Source organism: Eubalaena glacialis, chromosome 7 (assembly GCF_028564815.1).
Source record: "Eubalaena glacialis isolate mEubGla1 chromosome 7, mEubGla1.1.hap2.+ XY, whole genome shotgun sequence".
Lineage (NCBI taxonomy): Eukaryota > Metazoa > Chordata > Mammalia > Artiodactyla > Balaenidae > Eubalaena > Eubalaena glacialis.
This window is the reverse complement of record NC_083722.1, coordinates 99,705,406-99,723,341: the sequence shown is the minus strand read 5'-3', so window position 1 is coordinate 99,723,341 and position 17,936 is coordinate 99,705,406. Positions and strand designations below refer to the sequence as shown.

General features: G+C 37.2%; 1 protein-coding gene across 1 annotated transcript in view; it reads right to left on the bottom strand.

Annotated features, from left to right (window-relative positions):
- The window catches only part of CNTN4 (contactin 4), a 312,839-nt gene extending 302,289 nt beyond the window's left edge, over positions 1–10,550 (bottom strand). The window contains exons 1-2 of the mRNA XM_061195546.1: positions 10,449–10,550; positions 3,313–3,488 (exon numbers count right to left, since the gene is read on the bottom strand). Coding sequence (XP_061051529.1) covers positions 3,313–3,488; positions 10,449–10,525 — 253 coding nt within the window. The 5' untranslated portion in view covers positions 10,526–10,550. The remainder of the gene's footprint in view (positions 1–3,312; positions 3,489–10,448) is intronic.
- Between the last annotated feature and the right edge of the window lie 7,386 nt (positions 10,551–17,936).

Here is a 17,936-nt window from a genome sequence, read left to right as displayed (position 1 = left end):
TTTTTTTTTAATTTAAAAAGGATAGAAAAGAAAGATCTAGAAACTATATGTTAACGATCAAAATGCTAGACTCTGGAAAATGACTAGAATAGAAAGGGTGTGGGTTTACTAAAAAAAATACATCCTCCCCCAAAATAACTTTATACATATATTTTCTTTGTTGTGTCACTGAATAGGCAATTAATAAAGGAATTTGTTTATTCCTACATATAAATTATTCTAGACTCTGGAGATATAAGGATGGACGATAGTCTCACCTCTCTTAGAACTTAGATTCTATCATAGAAGTCAAATAATGAGAAAAAAGAAATACACAAAATCATTCCAGATCATAGTGAGTCCTAATGTTTGAAAACGATGTTGTTATGTAGAAAACTAGAGGGCAACAGAAAGGTAGGCAGAAGACAGGAGAAGAAATGGAAGGAACTGCTTCTTAGGTTAGACATGGTGATATGGAAACTTTCTCTTAGGAGGTCACACCTAAATTGAGAACTAAGGATCATAGGAAGTGAGCATGTGAAAGATCAGGAGAAAAGCAAATAAGGCAGAGGGAGTGAAAGTATCAAGGACTGGCGCAAAAGATAGTTTGTCATTTTTGAGAAATGAAAACAAGACCATGGAAATGAATCTGAGATTTAGTCTAAGTGCAGTAGAAGGCATAAAGCGGGGAAGTGGAATGATCTCATTTACATGCTTAAAAGATTACTCTGGATGTTTTATGATAAATGGTTAAGGAAGATCTAGACAAGATTCACAGAGACCAGGTACAAGCGGATGTTGTAGAAATTGTACATCTTGATTTCAGCAAGGCATTTGGCAAAGATTCTCATTACTCTAAGAACAAGTAGGAGAAACTGGGGTTCAAGCATAGTATGTATGGGTAAATTTGCAGCTAATTGAACACGAGTAGGTGAAGGATATTGATTTATAAATTTAATCTCATTTTATTGGACATTCTCTACTGGCAGGCTGCCCTGTCCCGGTCAACATTTTGTATCAATTATTTGAATGGACACACGCTTATCACATTTTCTGCTGACACTGAAGTGAAAGGATAATCAATATGTCAGATTTAAAAAAAAGATTTAAAACAACTTCAACTGTGATGGAACAAAGGGTCACAACTCAGAAGGTGAATTTAATAGGAGTAAATATAAAATTCTGGATTTAGGTAATAAAATAACACAACTGGGTAGCTCTGGATTAACAGCCATTCATGAAAAATCAATCCTCTAATTTTATATGAAAAAAGTTGAAATATGAGACTTGGGGTTTAAAAAAAAGTGAATATCAATGTCAGCCCCATTCATCAAAAGACAAGCTCACATCATGGGATACTACTGTTCCCACTGTCCTCTGCAAGGTCAAGGCACACACATAGAGTTGGGTATATTTCTATAGGGTCACAGTTTAATAGATAATTGAATAAAACTGTGTTGTGAAGAAGATGGTTGTGGATTGAGTACCTGGAGAAGAAAAGAATTATGGGACAAGGGACATGAACATATTTTCACGTGTCTGAACCTAACCAGATCATAGAGTAAGCACTGGGAGTGAAGGTGATAGAGATTTAGACACTTAGCTCAATTTTAAGGAAGAGATATTGTGCTTATTTTTGTGTTTTTGAACAACTACAGCAATCACGGGTCAGGATGCTTTGTGATGAAAAGGTGAGCTCTCTATCTTCAGAATTTTTCAAGCTGAATGCTTATCAGCTGACGATTCTGAGGGTGGCAGGATGTTAGGCACAAGAAGTGGGATAAGCAGGGTGGATTCCAAACTCAGGCACCTCAACCACAAAACGAGTGGTAGAGCTTTTACTTTGGCTAAACTATTCTATTTAAATGGCTATCCCTGCATATGAGATTCTATCTTTCTAATATTTTTAGTAGTAGAAATGCCTGGGCTTCTACAAAAGGAGAGCCTTAAGAGTTAGTAATTTGTTTTTTAAATGTCATAAATTAGAAAAGCAAAAGGTTGTTAATGCTATGTTAATCTCTTTTCTGTTGCCGTTATTGTTACTGTTTTTAAAAAAATTTCCTACGCTGTGAAATCCAAAAATCGATGAAGTACAAGAGTAATTGAATACAGAGATTTCCCTACTCCGAGAGTCTATGATTATTTTCTAAAATGAATCCAACAAAATCTATTTGTTAAAAATATAGATAACACATTTGTGTTAAACCAAAAGAAATAAACACTTTGGTTCTGTAGCACTCAATCAGACATATCCTCCTATTTTTCTCTCACCTTAGATTATTTGGAAGACTACTGCAGAAGACATTCACAAAGAAAATAAGCCTGGTATCCCATATATACCTAATACTTAAAAAATTCATTTCTCAACTAATAAAAATGCCACCAAACAGCAATAAGAAATTAAGTACTGAATATTAGGTATATTTGATATTGAGTTTCTGGAGAGGATTTTGTTAATGAGAATATCCTACAGTGTTACTGCCAACAGACTTTGTAATTAGGAAAGCTTTGACATTCATGCACTGCTATATGAGTTGGGATTTTACACAAGGAAATATATAATCATAGGCAAATACATAAACCCTTAAAAATACAGCTGAACATCAATCCTCCAAGGTGTCTATACTCAAATGTGTACTCACTGCTCTTGCCTGTGGATTTTATTTTCAACTTGCTATTTCTAAATTCCACTATCTTTCACATGCTCATGAACTTTCATTAGCTGGTAGTCTTAAGAGATAGCAATTTGTTTTTTAAATGTTCTAAACCAGAAATATAAAAGGTAAAGCTTTGATTGCCTCTACTTTTTGTTTTCTGTAGTTGCTTTTAAAATTTTCCTTTTCCTTCAAATAAGAAAAAGTATTAGAGAATTATAGGATTAAGAGACTACCAAGCTTTTTTCTTTTCCAACTGTGAGCTTTATGGCTAAATCTCTTGTCACATTGACTATTAACTTACTGGCAATTCAACTGCTTGCTTATACACACTCGCTTTAAAATGTGTATGTGCGTGTAATTTGTTGTACATGTAAACTTATATGTATATAAATTTGAGTGTAGGTGAATTTATGTGTATAGAGCATCATATAACCAAATTATCATGCAGTCAAACTATCTCAACCCTTATAAAAGCAGAAGAATACATCTTCCCATTCAGATTTACAGTTTACCCTACAATGAAAGATATTTTGCAAATATGAAAAAAGGGTAAAGAAGATCAACATGACAAATTAAAATCTGTTTGGTTTTTTAAGATAAACTGTTTTAAAGGCTGATTGGTACAAGGCACAAAAACTCAAAGTCACATTTGGAGCAGGATATAATTGCTACTTACAAGCAAACTGAAGCTTTGCTTCTCTGCTAACAATTGTTCCAAACGAGTTTGTTGCTCTGCACTGGTACCTTCCAGCGTCTTGGGTTTTATTGGGGTTATTGATCAACAAGCTGCCTTCAACAACACTGTAGCGGAAATCCATACCAACATCAACATCTGTTCCATTTAACTTCCACCTATAGTATAAAAATGCCAGTAGATAAAGCCTTGTAATATTAATCAATACTTCTGAGTTGTCTAAAATATATAAAAACTATGAATCGCATGAAATATCATCTGTGACTGTTTTTTAACCATGGTAAAAAAAAAAAAAAATTAGAAAAGCTCTACCCAGCAATGGTGTCAACATAGATGCATAGACGTGCTTTAAAAGAGCACGTCCTTTTGAAGTAAACGAGATATTAAAATTTTAACACCTGTTTTTGTGACTACTTACAATGCTACAGACACTTCCCTTTTTTTTTTTTTTTTTTGGAAAATTCCCATAGCATCTTGTACAACTTTCTTCAAATAGCACTCCTCAGTAAAAGTCCTTTTTCTGGTTTGCCGTCATTCTTTAAATGGGTCTATACAGATGACAGAATACACCATTTTCCGGTAGATTGCTGAGTATTTGATGAAATTGCAGAGTTGCTTTGATTTGGTCCTTAATATGACTGAAATGGCTGACTACAAAGCAGAGGAATTCTATTGATCTAGAGTTGTCTTAGGAACCAAACTAGCCTTCACCAGGGATCACTTTGAAGGTCTCCTTAGCTACCGGCACTCAAACATCAATCAACCAGCCCAATAAACTGTAGATCAGGCCATTAGGTAACAGACACAAAGAGGGTTTTCTTGCTTTTCTGTTTGTTTACTTGGATCATCTGTGTATCTGAGTATAGGGTCTGGCCCAATAAATTAGTTTTAGTGGGACTCACACATTTAAACGGCAAAGCTTTGGTAACAAGATCTCCTTTTTTTTTTTTTTAAACAGCCAATAACATTCCAGAGAGACCTTATCTTAACCAAACTGCCTTTCAGTAAGTTGTTTTAATACGTACAAACTTTTGAACTAATACAAAACAATCATTATCTTTTTTTCTCTTCCTTCCCCACAATCCTACATAAAATATCAGGTAATGAATATAGCATAGTCGGAGCATCTGAATAATCAACCGTCTCCTAGTAGCGTCACGCTGGGAGGCCAGAAATAAGGCAACACTAGACCATAAAGGAAATTGATCGGAAGCAATAACGGGAGTAAAGAATGAGAAACAGTGATCTTATTTCCTTCAAACGGTAAAAAAACACTATTTAAATGTGTGTGTGTATATACATACTCATTGTGTATCCTCTTATAACATTCTGGGGCACTAGGGCTGGTATGCATAATGTAAAAGGATTTAAATGAAAAAAATGAAGGCCAGTTAGTTTCAAGATTTTGGATACTGGGTATCATCAAAAACATGTTTAAAGAATGAGTGCTTTCTTCCCACCAAGACGTCTCTCACACTTCAAAGTCAATCTTAAACTACACCTCTTCTAATGAAGTCTTCCTCAATATTCCTAGTCAAGATAAATCAAAGCTTCCCCCAAGCTCCTACAGAATTCTCCTTACTTGTTTAGGTGGGAATTCTGCCTTCACCATAGATAATTTGCCTATCTCACTTTCGTAGTCTCCCTTTAGTAACCTAGAACTTGACACTCAGTGTGCTCAATAAAGGCTTGTGGTATTTCACTAAATATTTTACTTCTTGGCTGGATATTTTAGCTTTGAGCATACACAATTTAAGAAGCATCCTAGCCCACCACAGCACAGCAGTGTACGTTTGTTCACGTCTATGTCCTTGAAAGGTGAAACTATGGAAACATGAGGGGTGGGAAAGGTGGGCCAGATCAGGAAATGGGACATAGTTCTTTATGTGTTTTTTTATAAGAAGATGGGTAGTAGAAACTGACATTGTTCTTAAGCTTGACAGTAATTCTCTCTGTGTTCTGACACAGACAAGAAAGTAATAAGCAATAAAAAGAGAACGATTGGGTTACATCCTAGCAGGTCTATATGCTCATGAATCTCCAGGGCTGACTGCCTGCCCTAGACATTTTTTTGAGTCAGCTGGTCACATCTCTGTCATAACTCTCACTTCAAATGAGAGTTGAGCAATTTAATATGACAAGTGTAAGAACTCAAAGAGGAAACTGCAATCTAATGTGAGCTGCAAGCAGAGGTGGAATTTAGGAATGGGACCACGTGAGCCTTTTTAGAAAAGTCTTCATAGGGATAATGAGAACACCTCTGCGGGTTTGTCTACACTCGTCATCTCAACCAGAATGCTCTGCAGAAAGTCCATTAATCTACTTTATTACCCGCTTTTACATACAAATAGCAAAGGAAAACGGAATATTTAGAAAATAAGGAAGGCGCTTGTTGTGAAACGCAGTTGAGTCTCCATTACACAGCACTATACCAAGTTTTATTGCGATGCAGTCACTGTTCATTCCAACTGAATGTGGACTGAGTTGAATTCCTTATTCCACACTGAAACAGTCTTGAAAACATTCACAATTCATTTTCAATGTTTGAGAAGTCTTTTAAGAACTGGTAATATAGAGGCGATGCTCATTTGACACAAAGAGATTTTCCCAAGGGCCAGGACATGGGTGAGTCTTGTAAGCTGATTTCCGAATTATTCAAGGAATCACAATCCCATTCTCTCCAGAGAGTGAGGTTGTGCACAACCAAACACTGACACTGTGAAGCTCTGTAAGGTACCATTTTTCAGACCTTGCTGGGAAGCTGTCTATAGGATGTGTTGTAGCAAAACCCTCTCTCTTTGTTCACTGTTTCAGCTTGGCACCGAAGAAGAGGCAGGACCTTTCTGACCTGAACTTTGTTGTCTGAAAACCAAGCTGAATACAAACTTCACAGGAGAAGTATTTCCACCAAGTACTTGACCATTCTTTCCGTCGGGAAATGGAGGCTAAGAGCCATAAGTAATCTCACATGTCCTTCAGGAACTTTAACACAAGGAAAGTGGGCACAAGTCAAAACTTCTTAAGTTTTTCTGGGTCTGGGTCAATCCTTTCAAAATTGAGGGGCAGGAAACAATGAAAAGAGAAGCCTCCGTTCAGGGAACAAACACAAAGAAGAGAGGTCAGTCGGGGCATCTGAGGGAAAACCTAATGGCGAAGATCCCCATGAAGAACTCACCTTGAATTTCTCCTAGGGATTCCTCCCCTCAAAGTCAGCCTGAAGACTGAAAAAGTTCAGCCAGAAAGATGTTTGAAAATACCTGATCTCTCCATTCTTTCTCTTGTTCTTTCCTTCTACAAAAGGGAGTTTTTAGCTCCCAGGTACCAATCAGCTATTTCGTCACAGAGAAACTACCAAAAGTATAAAGGAAAGTGAAGTACACTGCTACCAACTGCTAGTGCATTTGATTAAAAGTTTTCTTCTCAGCTTTTCCTGGCAATCTTTAAAAACATAATAGGTTTCTGTTCCTCTGCTTGTTTTAAATAACAAAGCAAGCCCCTATATCTAGAAACACAATGTTACAAAAGCAATGTTAATTAAAGGTCAGAGTTTGGGGAAAAACAAAGCAGCAACCTGCCAAATTCTGCTGCAAAATTTGTTCTCATTTATGGCTAACATCTGAACTTATACTTGGCGATGTACTAAAAACTGGGGCCATTTAACTCATCATTTATGTATGTAGGAACCTTTGCCTCTTGCATTTATTTATTTATTTATTTTACTACATAAAGCATTTAAAAATGTTTGATTTAGCCTTGAATTCAACATATTATAGGGAGAATAACTACATATTCTGATTTATCCAGGACATTGCTGGGTTTACACCTGTCCTCCTGGAATAATTATTAACAGTGGCCTTTTGCTCTCAGAAGTGTCCTGGTTTGGATGATAAATTACATGTTCACCCTAATTATATGGTCCATTAGAGAGTTTTTTTTTTTTCTTTCTGGAATGTACTTCCTTTTTTTATCCCTATGACAAAAGGTCACTAGCCCTCCAAATTCACTTAAATATCTCCTTTTCTGTGAAACTTTCTCTGATACCTTCCCTCTCTATCCTGAAGCAGACTTTCTTTCCTCCAGAATGCCCTAGAACTTGGACATCCTTTATTCACACTTCCAGCATAGCCCTGTACTTCCACCTCCAGGCACTGACCCCCAAAGCACACTATTTGAATATGTAGTTTATTAATCTTTGCATACCTCAAACCTAGCATGGATCATTGCAGCTGCTTTAATGTAGTGGTTTAAACATCTTTCCTAGAGGATGTATTTTTCAGAATCCTAATATATTCCCTAGTTCAAAGCAGAGCTACCATGATGGAATCTTGGTTAGAAACTCTACAATAACTCACCCCAGGTAATTCCTGAGTCAACTCCTTGGACCCTGGAATTCACAGTTTGAAAAACACTGGGGTGGTCTGATGAATAATGCTATGTTTGATGAATGAATGGGCACACAAACTAAATTCTAAAACAATTTCCACTACGTTAATACCACCATCCTGTATGGGATGTCCCTTGCCCTCTGCCAATTTGAAAACTATCAATACCTACCTCAGTTCAAATTCCACTTCTGTGCCCCCCAGGTGACTCCAATTTCTTCCTCCCCTAAACTATGACACATGTGCCATATACTCTTGGTTTTTACATACTACTACATATTGGTTATTAGCTTGAGGTTTTCATCGTTAAATCTGAATAGAGGTAAAATAATATTTATAAGATGTATGTAAATTATATAAAGAATCCCGAAACAATAAAGATCTGTGTTTAAGAAAAGGAATATTATTACTCTTGAAGTCTCCTATTTCCATTTTGATTCCAATCACTCCTATCTCAATGGTTAATTATAATCTTGAATTTTGGCTTTTTCATTCCTTTGATTTTATGATTTTATCATGTATGTTAGTATCCTTAAACAACTACTCCATCTTACCTGCCTTTGAACTTAGTAAATACGGGATTATAAACTTTGCATTCTTCTATGACTTGCTTTGTTTACTCAAAGTTACGTTCCTGTGATCCATCATGTTTTTGTAGCTATAATTCATTGATTTTCACTGTTGCATGGGGTTACCGTGTATGAATATGCCAGGTTATATTTATGTATATTATTTTTATTACGTTAAATTTGCTCTTCTAAATTTCTGTCAATTTGGTGGGTTTGAAAGAGTGTGTCGTTTTAGTTTTAATTTGTATATTTTAATATACACTGATAATCTCTTTATATGATTAATGGATATTTGATATTCTTTTCTAAGAAGTATCTGATCAAGTCTTTTGGTAATGTTTTTATTAGGTTACTTGTTTTTTACTTTTTGATTTGTGGAAATTCTTTAAATAGTTTACATATTAATCCTTTGCAAATAATATGTATTAAACATATCTTCTCCCAGTTGGAAGCTTATAATTTTACCCATCCCAGTATATTCTGCTAAACAGAAATTCTTAATTTTAGTGAAGTTAAATATTTTCTTCTATGATTTGTGCTTATTTGTCATTATTGAAAAGTTTTTTCTTCCCTACAAAGTCATAAATATGTATGCCTGTTTCCTTCTAAAAGTTTTGTAAATTTCCCATGTTGGTCTTCTATTCACTTGGATTTGATCTTTGTGTACCCTGTGAGGTAGGGATCCAACTTTATTTCATTTTTTTTAGTCACATGGATAATCCACCGTGCAGTATATATCGTCTCAATTTATTTCTAATATTGTCATGACTTTTAACTTTTCTTTTTTAATCTTCACAATACAGTATTGTTTTTATTATTTTTATTGTTTAGTGCAATTGATTTTTACGTGGAAATACTAACCTTTACCATTTGTGTTACTTATCATTCCTTCTTATATCTAAGACAGTATACCTGGGATCATTTTTATTCTGCTTAAAGTATATCTTTCAGCATTTTCTTTAGTAAGGATCTGCTGGAGTCAAACTTCAGTTTCTGTCTGCCTGAAAACACATTTACTTTCTTCTCCTTTTTAAAAAGTACTTCTGCTATACAAAAATTTGACAGCTAATTTCTCTCAGCATATTGAAGATTCTGTCTTCTGTCTTGATTTTTTTTGTTGCTATTGAGAAGTCAGCTGTTGGTTTAATTGTCATCTCTTTGAAGGTTAGCTGTATTACAACTTTGGCCTATTTTTATGATCATGTCTTAGGGTTGGTGTTTTGCTGTTTCTCCATGGTAATTCTAGACAGGGCTTTATTTTTATTTGCACTGCTTGAAATTCACTGGCCTTACTTAATCTGTAGCTTTGAATGTTTAATTAGCTTTGGGAAATTCTTAGCCTTCTCTTTAAGTACTGCCTCTGCCTCATTTTTTTTTCCCTTTCCTTATGGAACTCTGATTAGATATGTGTAAACGTTTTCTCTTAATCTCTTTTTTCTCTGTCTCTCTCTCTCATATTTGGATAAAGAGGAACACCTCTTTATCCATTTCTGCTGCTTTTAGACGATTTCTTCAGATTTATCTTGCACTTTACTAATTCTCCTTTCAGCTATGTCTCATCTGTTATTAAAACCACTTAACACCAAGGTTTGAAACAGGCAATTACTTTTGCTTTTCAGTCCTTTGGGAGGCAAGGTTACTTCTTATTACATTCACAGTAAGAATGTAGCCCTTGGGTCCCAGGTCTATTCTGGAAGGTGTTCTCATGTTAGACTCTCCTTCTGGTTGAGTCTAGGCTTTGTCTTGTGACCCTAGTCCCCTGTGAAACTGCAAAATCCAAAGCTGCAGTTCACATAGTTCTTCAAGGCGAAAATTGCTTTCAGTGTTCAGTTTTCTTCTCTGGGTTCAAAACCCACTTACTAAATATTTCTTTCTTTCCTGCCAGTTTATTGATGCATTTTTAAAAAGGTGTTTTAAAAAAAATATGTTGTTAAGTAATGTTAAGGCTTTCAGTGAGATGGTCAATCAGGATATTTAATTCCTGGTGCTGCCAGAAACAGAAGCTGGGTACTAAACTTTTCATGAACACGAGCATCTCTTTAGCATCTCAAGATATCCAATGATGCCTATCTAAAAGCTCTTTATGTAATCAGCACTCCATAAGTATTTGTTGATTTTAATAATAGAAAGTATATGCGTGAGAACACATGCTTTTAAGTCAACAAACCTGATATGAGGTTTTGGATTCCCTTTAACTTCACAACTGAGCTTCACTTTTTTCTCCTCTGAGTCCAAAGGGAACATTACATGACTTGGTTCTTGAATGAAAATTGGGCCATGCGGTGTGTAGTCATCTGAAATCAGAAGAGAAAATGTCCAAAAATGAACATCTTCCAAATAGGGACAATGACAGGAAATAACAACAAAATGAAAATAAAAGAGGCAAATTAACCAAAAATTAGTAATACACAACAGATTCGTTCCAGCCTCTGCATGAAATTTCCCATTGAAGAATAATCTTTGGAATTATGAAGTGGAGATATGGACTCTCCTGTTTCATACTGATGACTTATTTTTACCAACAACTTCCAGACACCGAACGGCTTGGCATTCCCTTTTCTCTCCTCCACTTCTTATTGTTCCACCTGTCTTTAGCCCGGCCTTGTACTTTGTTCACATTTTGTGCCTCCTACGTGCCTTTTGTGCTGCTGTCATCCTGGAAGACTGTCTAATGTCACAAAGTTAGAATGTCTCTGCTCTGTAATGGGATACTATAGTTGGAAGCAAGCAATGATGATTTCGTAAATACATTAATAAGGAGAAGCAGCAGTGTATATGTATAAAACTTTCTTAAATTGGATATGTAGGTAAATAAAGAATAACCTAGAGTTCATGATTCTCAAATTATGTGTGGTAAATTAACAGTTTGTTTTTTTTCAATCTGTTATGGACCCACAGACGGATACTTGTGTAAGTATCACACAGCTGGGACTGACTAAGCACATGAGTTCAGTAATAACCAGACTGGTCTATACCAAGTTCGAAGAGGTATGAGTTTCTAAATTCTTTCTCTCAGTAACAGAAACTAAATGCATAAAACTTACTTTGTCATGGAGTAGCAACAAAGCTCAAAGAATGGAATAATCCACAAACTAGATTTGAAGTAGCAGTGTAGAGTACATATGCTTCTACAGTAAACACATAATAAATACTGGTCAAAAAGGCACCTCACCACCCATACCATGAAGGTGGTTTTCATTCTTTACAATCTAGTCCCTTTTTTCCTAGAAGGCTTTTCTAGACCCTCAGGTCTTCCTTTAACCACATGATTCATAAATTATATCCATATTTCTCTGGACACATCTTTTTCTATTAAATGCATTTGTGCCTTTCTTTCCCCTTCTTTGGACTGTAAGCTTGAGAGCATGATTGTATCTTACCCGTTTTTGCATGTCTTGTAGTACTAACTACAGTAGCTTATACATCAAAGATGGTCAATAAGGATTTGTTCTATTTGAGGTGTTTTTTCAATTTTTAATGTATTCAGTCAGCTGATTTAGGCACTGCCTAACAAATTTTGAGACAGAGGACCAGTGTCTATGATGTAAAGTGATACTGAGTAGCGCCCTGTAGCTGACAATCCATTTTCCCCTTATATGTGATTATTTTGATGGCTGTGAATTTTAACTGCTATCCTGGAAAACCTTCATAACCAGTTTTTTGTTGATAGGTGATAGGATGAGACTGAACTCATTCAGGTAAATCAGGATTGAGGAAAAAGAAGAAAGCCGATTTGGGGATCTAGGTGAAACATGGTAAAGTAATTTCTTTTAAGGTTTTTAATCCGGGCTTTAAAAACTCCGCATGTTGAGGGTGTAATAGAAGAAAAATTAAGGACACAAGAAAATCAAACAGAATTTTAGAGGAATAGGGACAGCCAATGACCTTATTGAGAGAATAAGCAGGATATAGGTTCAGAAAGACTAGGAACTGAGATTCAATGCTTTGTGTCAGCTACTAACTCCATGACCTATGGAGAATCACCTAGTCTCTCTATGCCCCAATTTTCTCATCTATAAAATAACAGCGTTGGACTCACTCAGTGGTTCTACATTGGTTAAGGGTGAAAAAGAAGCCATGAAAACGTCCCCATAAACGCACATGCACATACACATGATATTTACACTCAAAAGTGTCATGAATTATATTACCACCACCACCGTCTCTCCTCAGTCCATGTATACAATCTCAGGCTAATGAGAGAGTTAAACAAAGAAAACAGGATTTACCAAAGAACACAGAATAAAAGCACGGAGTAAAAGTACACAAAAGTATTTTTTTAAACACTGGTCATTTAAAGCTAGATATTTCAAAATCTGCGTATTTACATTTCAGATTTTCAATGACAGTTATTTTCAAAACTAATTTAGATACTGGTCAACAGTTAGCTCAATTCAATCTTGAAGAATTAGGTGAATTTTTAGCATATTTAGTTAAGTAACAAACATTACTCATCAAGATCACTAACACAGCAGCAAGTTTGGTAGATTTTTCTTTAAGAGAGAAATATATTTCTATTGTTGTCTCAATTCCAAAATTATGTGTGTATATATATAATATCAATCATCTCAGTCCATTGGTGTTCCCTGATTTGAATTTCATACAGAAATACACAGTCTATTACTAGTAATTCCAAATAAGAATAAAACATAATAATGATTATCCAGGATGCAGCTGAGAGACTTTGGATTAACATCTGTACTATTTCTCAATGTATCCATGCCATATTTAAATAACAAAAAGGATATTTTTTCTGTGTATTTTGTAACAAGAATTGATAATAATGATGCTTTGCATTTGCTATAAATGACACATTTCATCTAAAGTTTTTATTTTCTCTTGGTTAACCAAGCTCACTGCCTAGAAATTAACGTTAGCATAAAGGGACCAGCATTTCAGTTCTCATCTAAGGAAATCCACAGCCTTTCAAGCATGAACTATTTGGTTTCACAAAGATGGAGGGAGAGATTTTAGAAAGTTGCTATCCAGGTGTAGAAAACAGATATCCTAACTTTAATACCTTTAAGACCAGGGTTACCAATATTTTAAGAAAAATGAGTTAAAGAGTTGCTTTATTTCCCCCAAACCTTGAGGTGCCTGGGTTAAACAGCCCTGAGAGTGACATTCTCAAATGCAACACGGAAAAAGGCACCACTAAGTTTGTTCTATCCGTGTGCAGGAGCCACAAAGTGACTTTCAAGTGGCTTGAAGGTATACACAAAACACTTTGCATGTGCTATTTTCAAAGCTGAGAAGATTAACTTCACCCTTTCCTTTATCACAGTAAGTTGTCCTATGTAACTAGTGGAGTGGCCGTGATTTTTCAGCCTGTGAGGTAAAGGAGCATCTCAGAAAGCAACAGAGGAAAGGATTAATAAGCCAATACACCTCAATGTTGGTCTGTGGACCACCTGCATTGTAATTATGGCATGCTTATTTTTTTAAACCCCAGTCCAGACTGACTACACCAGAAAAATCTGGGATCCATGAATCTGCCTTTTAACCTGGTTCTCTGAGGGATTCTTTTGAACACTGAAATTTGAGAAGTACTAACACAGACCCTTCTGATCCTAGCTCTCCATTTCCTAAGAGCAGAACATCAACCAACGCTGGCTTTAGACCCACCCTTAGACTTTCTCTCTTAAGCAAAGTTTAACCAACAAATTCTTGTTTGAAAACATTTAGAGAAGGAATTTTAGCACATGTTTGGACTAACAGTTGAGAGGTTAGGAAGCCAGGAACAGAAAACTATAAAACTAATCCACACAAAGAAAATGGATGGACCTGTCAAAGTCTGGGACTAAAGCTGTATAAAACAACCCTTAGAACACTCATAGTTGAACTCAAGAAGCTAATTGTGAGAACCCCCAGGGCTGCACCCCGTTGACAAAGAAGAGGCATCCTCAGGGAGACGCACTAGTCCACTTCCCTGTAGTAAAATCTCATCCTCACTTGATACACACAGCATTCCTGCTATAACCACCCTTTATTTATATGTAATGAATCTCATCTTATTTAAATGACAGGCTGTTCAGATTGATGTTTTTACTTTGGGATTACCAATAGGGTGAAAAGTCTTGGTGGTGCTCCCCTGCCTTGGAGAAGTTAGGGGAATGGGCTCACATTGTTTTTAGGGATCTCTCAGGAAAGGAGAAGGCAAGGATCTTTCATGCTTCCGGGAAGTCTCAAAAATCATGGTTAAGAAGAAGGATGGGGGAAGCAGCCAGGTGGTCAGAAACCCAGATATAATCTCATAGATTCCAGACCACTGATCTCAGCCCCAGCTTGGGGGATTTAGTGCGAATGCCGATACTGGTATATCCTGATTTTCTGGGTTCTCCCCTCCTTGACAACTAACTGCCAATCGGTCGCTAGGTTACCTCCAGCCCCACCACCCATGATCCCTAAACTCTATCCCACAGAAACTCTCCAATTTTTATTCAGGGATAGTTTTAAAGAGAAGAGAGAAGATCTATGTTAAAGAAACCCTGCTTTCATGCTTCAACGAAGAGTGGGGAATGTTTGGATCTTCAGAAAAGAGTAGAGATTTCATGACCAGAAACTTATTTAGGTTAAAGATCAGGCTACTCTAAACCTTTCTCCCCTTTTGCTCAAATATTAATTTAAATAAATTTAATTTAAATATTAAATTTAAAAGTTAATAAAAAAAAGTTACTGAAAAACATTGCTCTCAACCAGCAATTCTCAAACTCCTTTTCCCATTTGATTCTTTTCTTTTTAGAATCTATTCTGAGGAGAGATAAAACCAATGTTTGTCAGCCAACTTCTTCCTGTATCCTCCTGCAAGCAGCCCAGAAATAAAATGTAGTGCCAGGGCTACTCTTCAAAATTTTAGATTATTGAAAGAGATGCAGAGAATCACAGAATTTTAGATCAGAAGAGATTATTTATTCCTAAATGTATTTTCCCAGGTCACAGACTAAAACTGTACTGCATCTGTAATAGAAAGAAAAATGATTTTCACCTAAGAATAAAATAATACTCTAAGAAAAACAGTAATAAAACAACATTCTACCACTAGATGTGAGTGAAATCACTGATGTCCCAAAGCTGCAGATAAAATAAGTGATAGCTAGATGTCACATTTTTTTTTTTAACTTTTTTTTGGGGGGGGGATTTATTTATTTATTTATTTATGGCTGTGTTGGGTCTTCGTTTCTGTGCATGGGCTTTCTCTAGTTGCGGCGAGTGGGGGCCACTCTTCATCGCGGTGCGCGGGCCTCTCACTGTCGCGGCCTCTCTTGTTGCGGAGCACAGGCTCCAAACACGCAGGCTCAGTACTTGTGGCTCACGGGCCTAGTTGCTCCCCGGCATGTGGGATCTTCCCAGACGAGGGCTCAAACCCGTGTCCCCTGCATTGGCAGGCAGATTCTCAACCACTGCGCCACCAGGGAAGCCCTGGATGTCACATTTTATCTGCAGCTTTGGGACATCATTGATTTCACTCTCTATTTTATTCTTTGAATTAATTTGGCCCATTTCTGCATGTCCCCAAAGTTCTCTCCCAGGCAAGCAGGATGCTGCTCAGTTAGGCTACCAGAAGCCAGACTGGGCTAAGGAAATGGAATGGATAGGGCCAGCATGAAGTTTACTGAGACTGACCAGAGAAAAATAAGACTGAATCTCAGGTGATAGTAGACTCAGGGAAGCAAGACAGAGGCCTGAGTATCAGGTCCCGGGGAACAAGAGTAGAGCAAACTCTGGATTCCAAGTGAAAGGTCAGCAAAAGAAAACATGCATAAAGGAGCAAGTGAGGGGGAGGTAGAACTTAGAAAAATCCACTGATGCTAAATATAGATTTTTTTTTTTAATAGGGATCTGTGAACAGTCCTAAAAGGTAACTGAGATGGGAAGAAAAGTCATTAAGGGGCTGAGCCATATTAGACAGCAGGGATGAAATCAGGGTACATATTTCATAGAAGATAACTTAATAAAAAAAAAATAGTCAAGCTATCTCCAAAATAATTATTCCTCAAAGTGTGGGCTAGTAACCTCATGCACCAATACCCCCTTTACCTGGGGGTGCTTAATAAAAGGCAGATTTCTGAGCTCCCGCCAGACCGACCCAGCACCTCTGTTCATTACTGTGCATTCTGCAGCTGGAAAACTAGTACTTTCAATTACGAATTGAGCACAGGTAACTTTCAGCCCTAGACCAATTAAGGACACCAATGAACAAAAACAACCCTGCAGAGTTTTGTTCTGTGTGCTAGATTACTCCGTAGCTACCATGTGGGATGGGGTAAAAGGTTGTGTTTTGCAAGCATAGCCCTTTGGTCAACGCGCTTCTCTTCAGCTGGAAATATTTTTCATCTGTTGCAAACCCAGTGACACAACTCTGCTGGGAAAGGACAAAAATGCAGTACTATGTCAGCCATAAAAAGAAATGAAATGGAGGTATTTGTAATGAGGTGGATGGAGTTAGAGTCTGTCATACAGAGTGAAGTAAGTCAGAAAGAGAAAAATTAATACAGTATGCTAACACATATATATGGAATCTAAGGAAAAAAAAAAAAAAAAAGGTCATGAAGAACCTAGTGGCAAGACGGGAATAAAGACACAGACCTACTAGAGAATGGACTTGAGGATATGGGGAGGGGGAGGGGTGAGATGTGACAGGGTGAGAGAGTGTCATGGACATATATACACTACCAAATATAAAATAGATAGCTAGTGGGAAGCAGCCGCATAGCACAGGGAGATCAGCTCGGTGCTTTGTGACCACCTAGAGGGGTGGGATAGGGAGGGTGGGAGGGAGGGAGATGCAAGAGGGAAGAGATATGGGAACATATGTATATGTATAACTGATTCACTTTGTTATAAAGCAGAAACTAACACACCATTGTAAAGCAATTATACTTCAATAAAGATGTTTAAAAAAAAAAAATGCAGTACTATGATTTCATCCTAGAAAACTAAAAATACCGGATTCAATTCTACTGGTAATTGCTGTAGAGTTCCCAGGCGTTACACCTGAGGGTTGTTTAGGCCCTTCATCCTCATGGCAGGTAGAAAGTACTGCCAGAGTAGCCAAGAATCTAGGACTATGATATACCGTCAATTTTCCTACAACATCAAATAGGTTGTTTGATTAAACACCTGGTCTTGGGCAGAAATGGCAACGATCTCATTTCGGGAAGCAAACTCTAGGAGACCTAACGCAGAACAACAAGGGCTTGAAATATAAGCTCAGAACATAAGCCCATGGGTTTAGATGAGAGTTTTATGTGGGTCACATCTGGAGGGCAGGTGGACTGTTGCATTCGGCACGCACAGAAGCATCCTGACGTGAACCACAGTGGCTTTGCCGTGTTGTGTCTTTTACTCTGCATCCTGCAGAGCCCTTGACCAATCCAGAGAGTAAATGCTGTGTGTGTGTTCGCGGGCGTGTGCGTGTGTCTGTGTGTGAAATCAGGGAGAACAACGCTGCCTTACTGGATCGCAGAGCAAAGCCATGCCACGGGGGACAAGGAACGGGTAGTCCCGCTAAGCTGGTTTGTTGGGTGTGCTCCAGTGCCATGGTCATATTTCACTTTTTCAAGGGGGAAGCCCAATGGGGAGAACCAAATGTTGCAAGAAGAGCACACACAGGGCCCAGTGTATCTGGCTGGCTGTGAGCCCTCTCCTCCAGCTT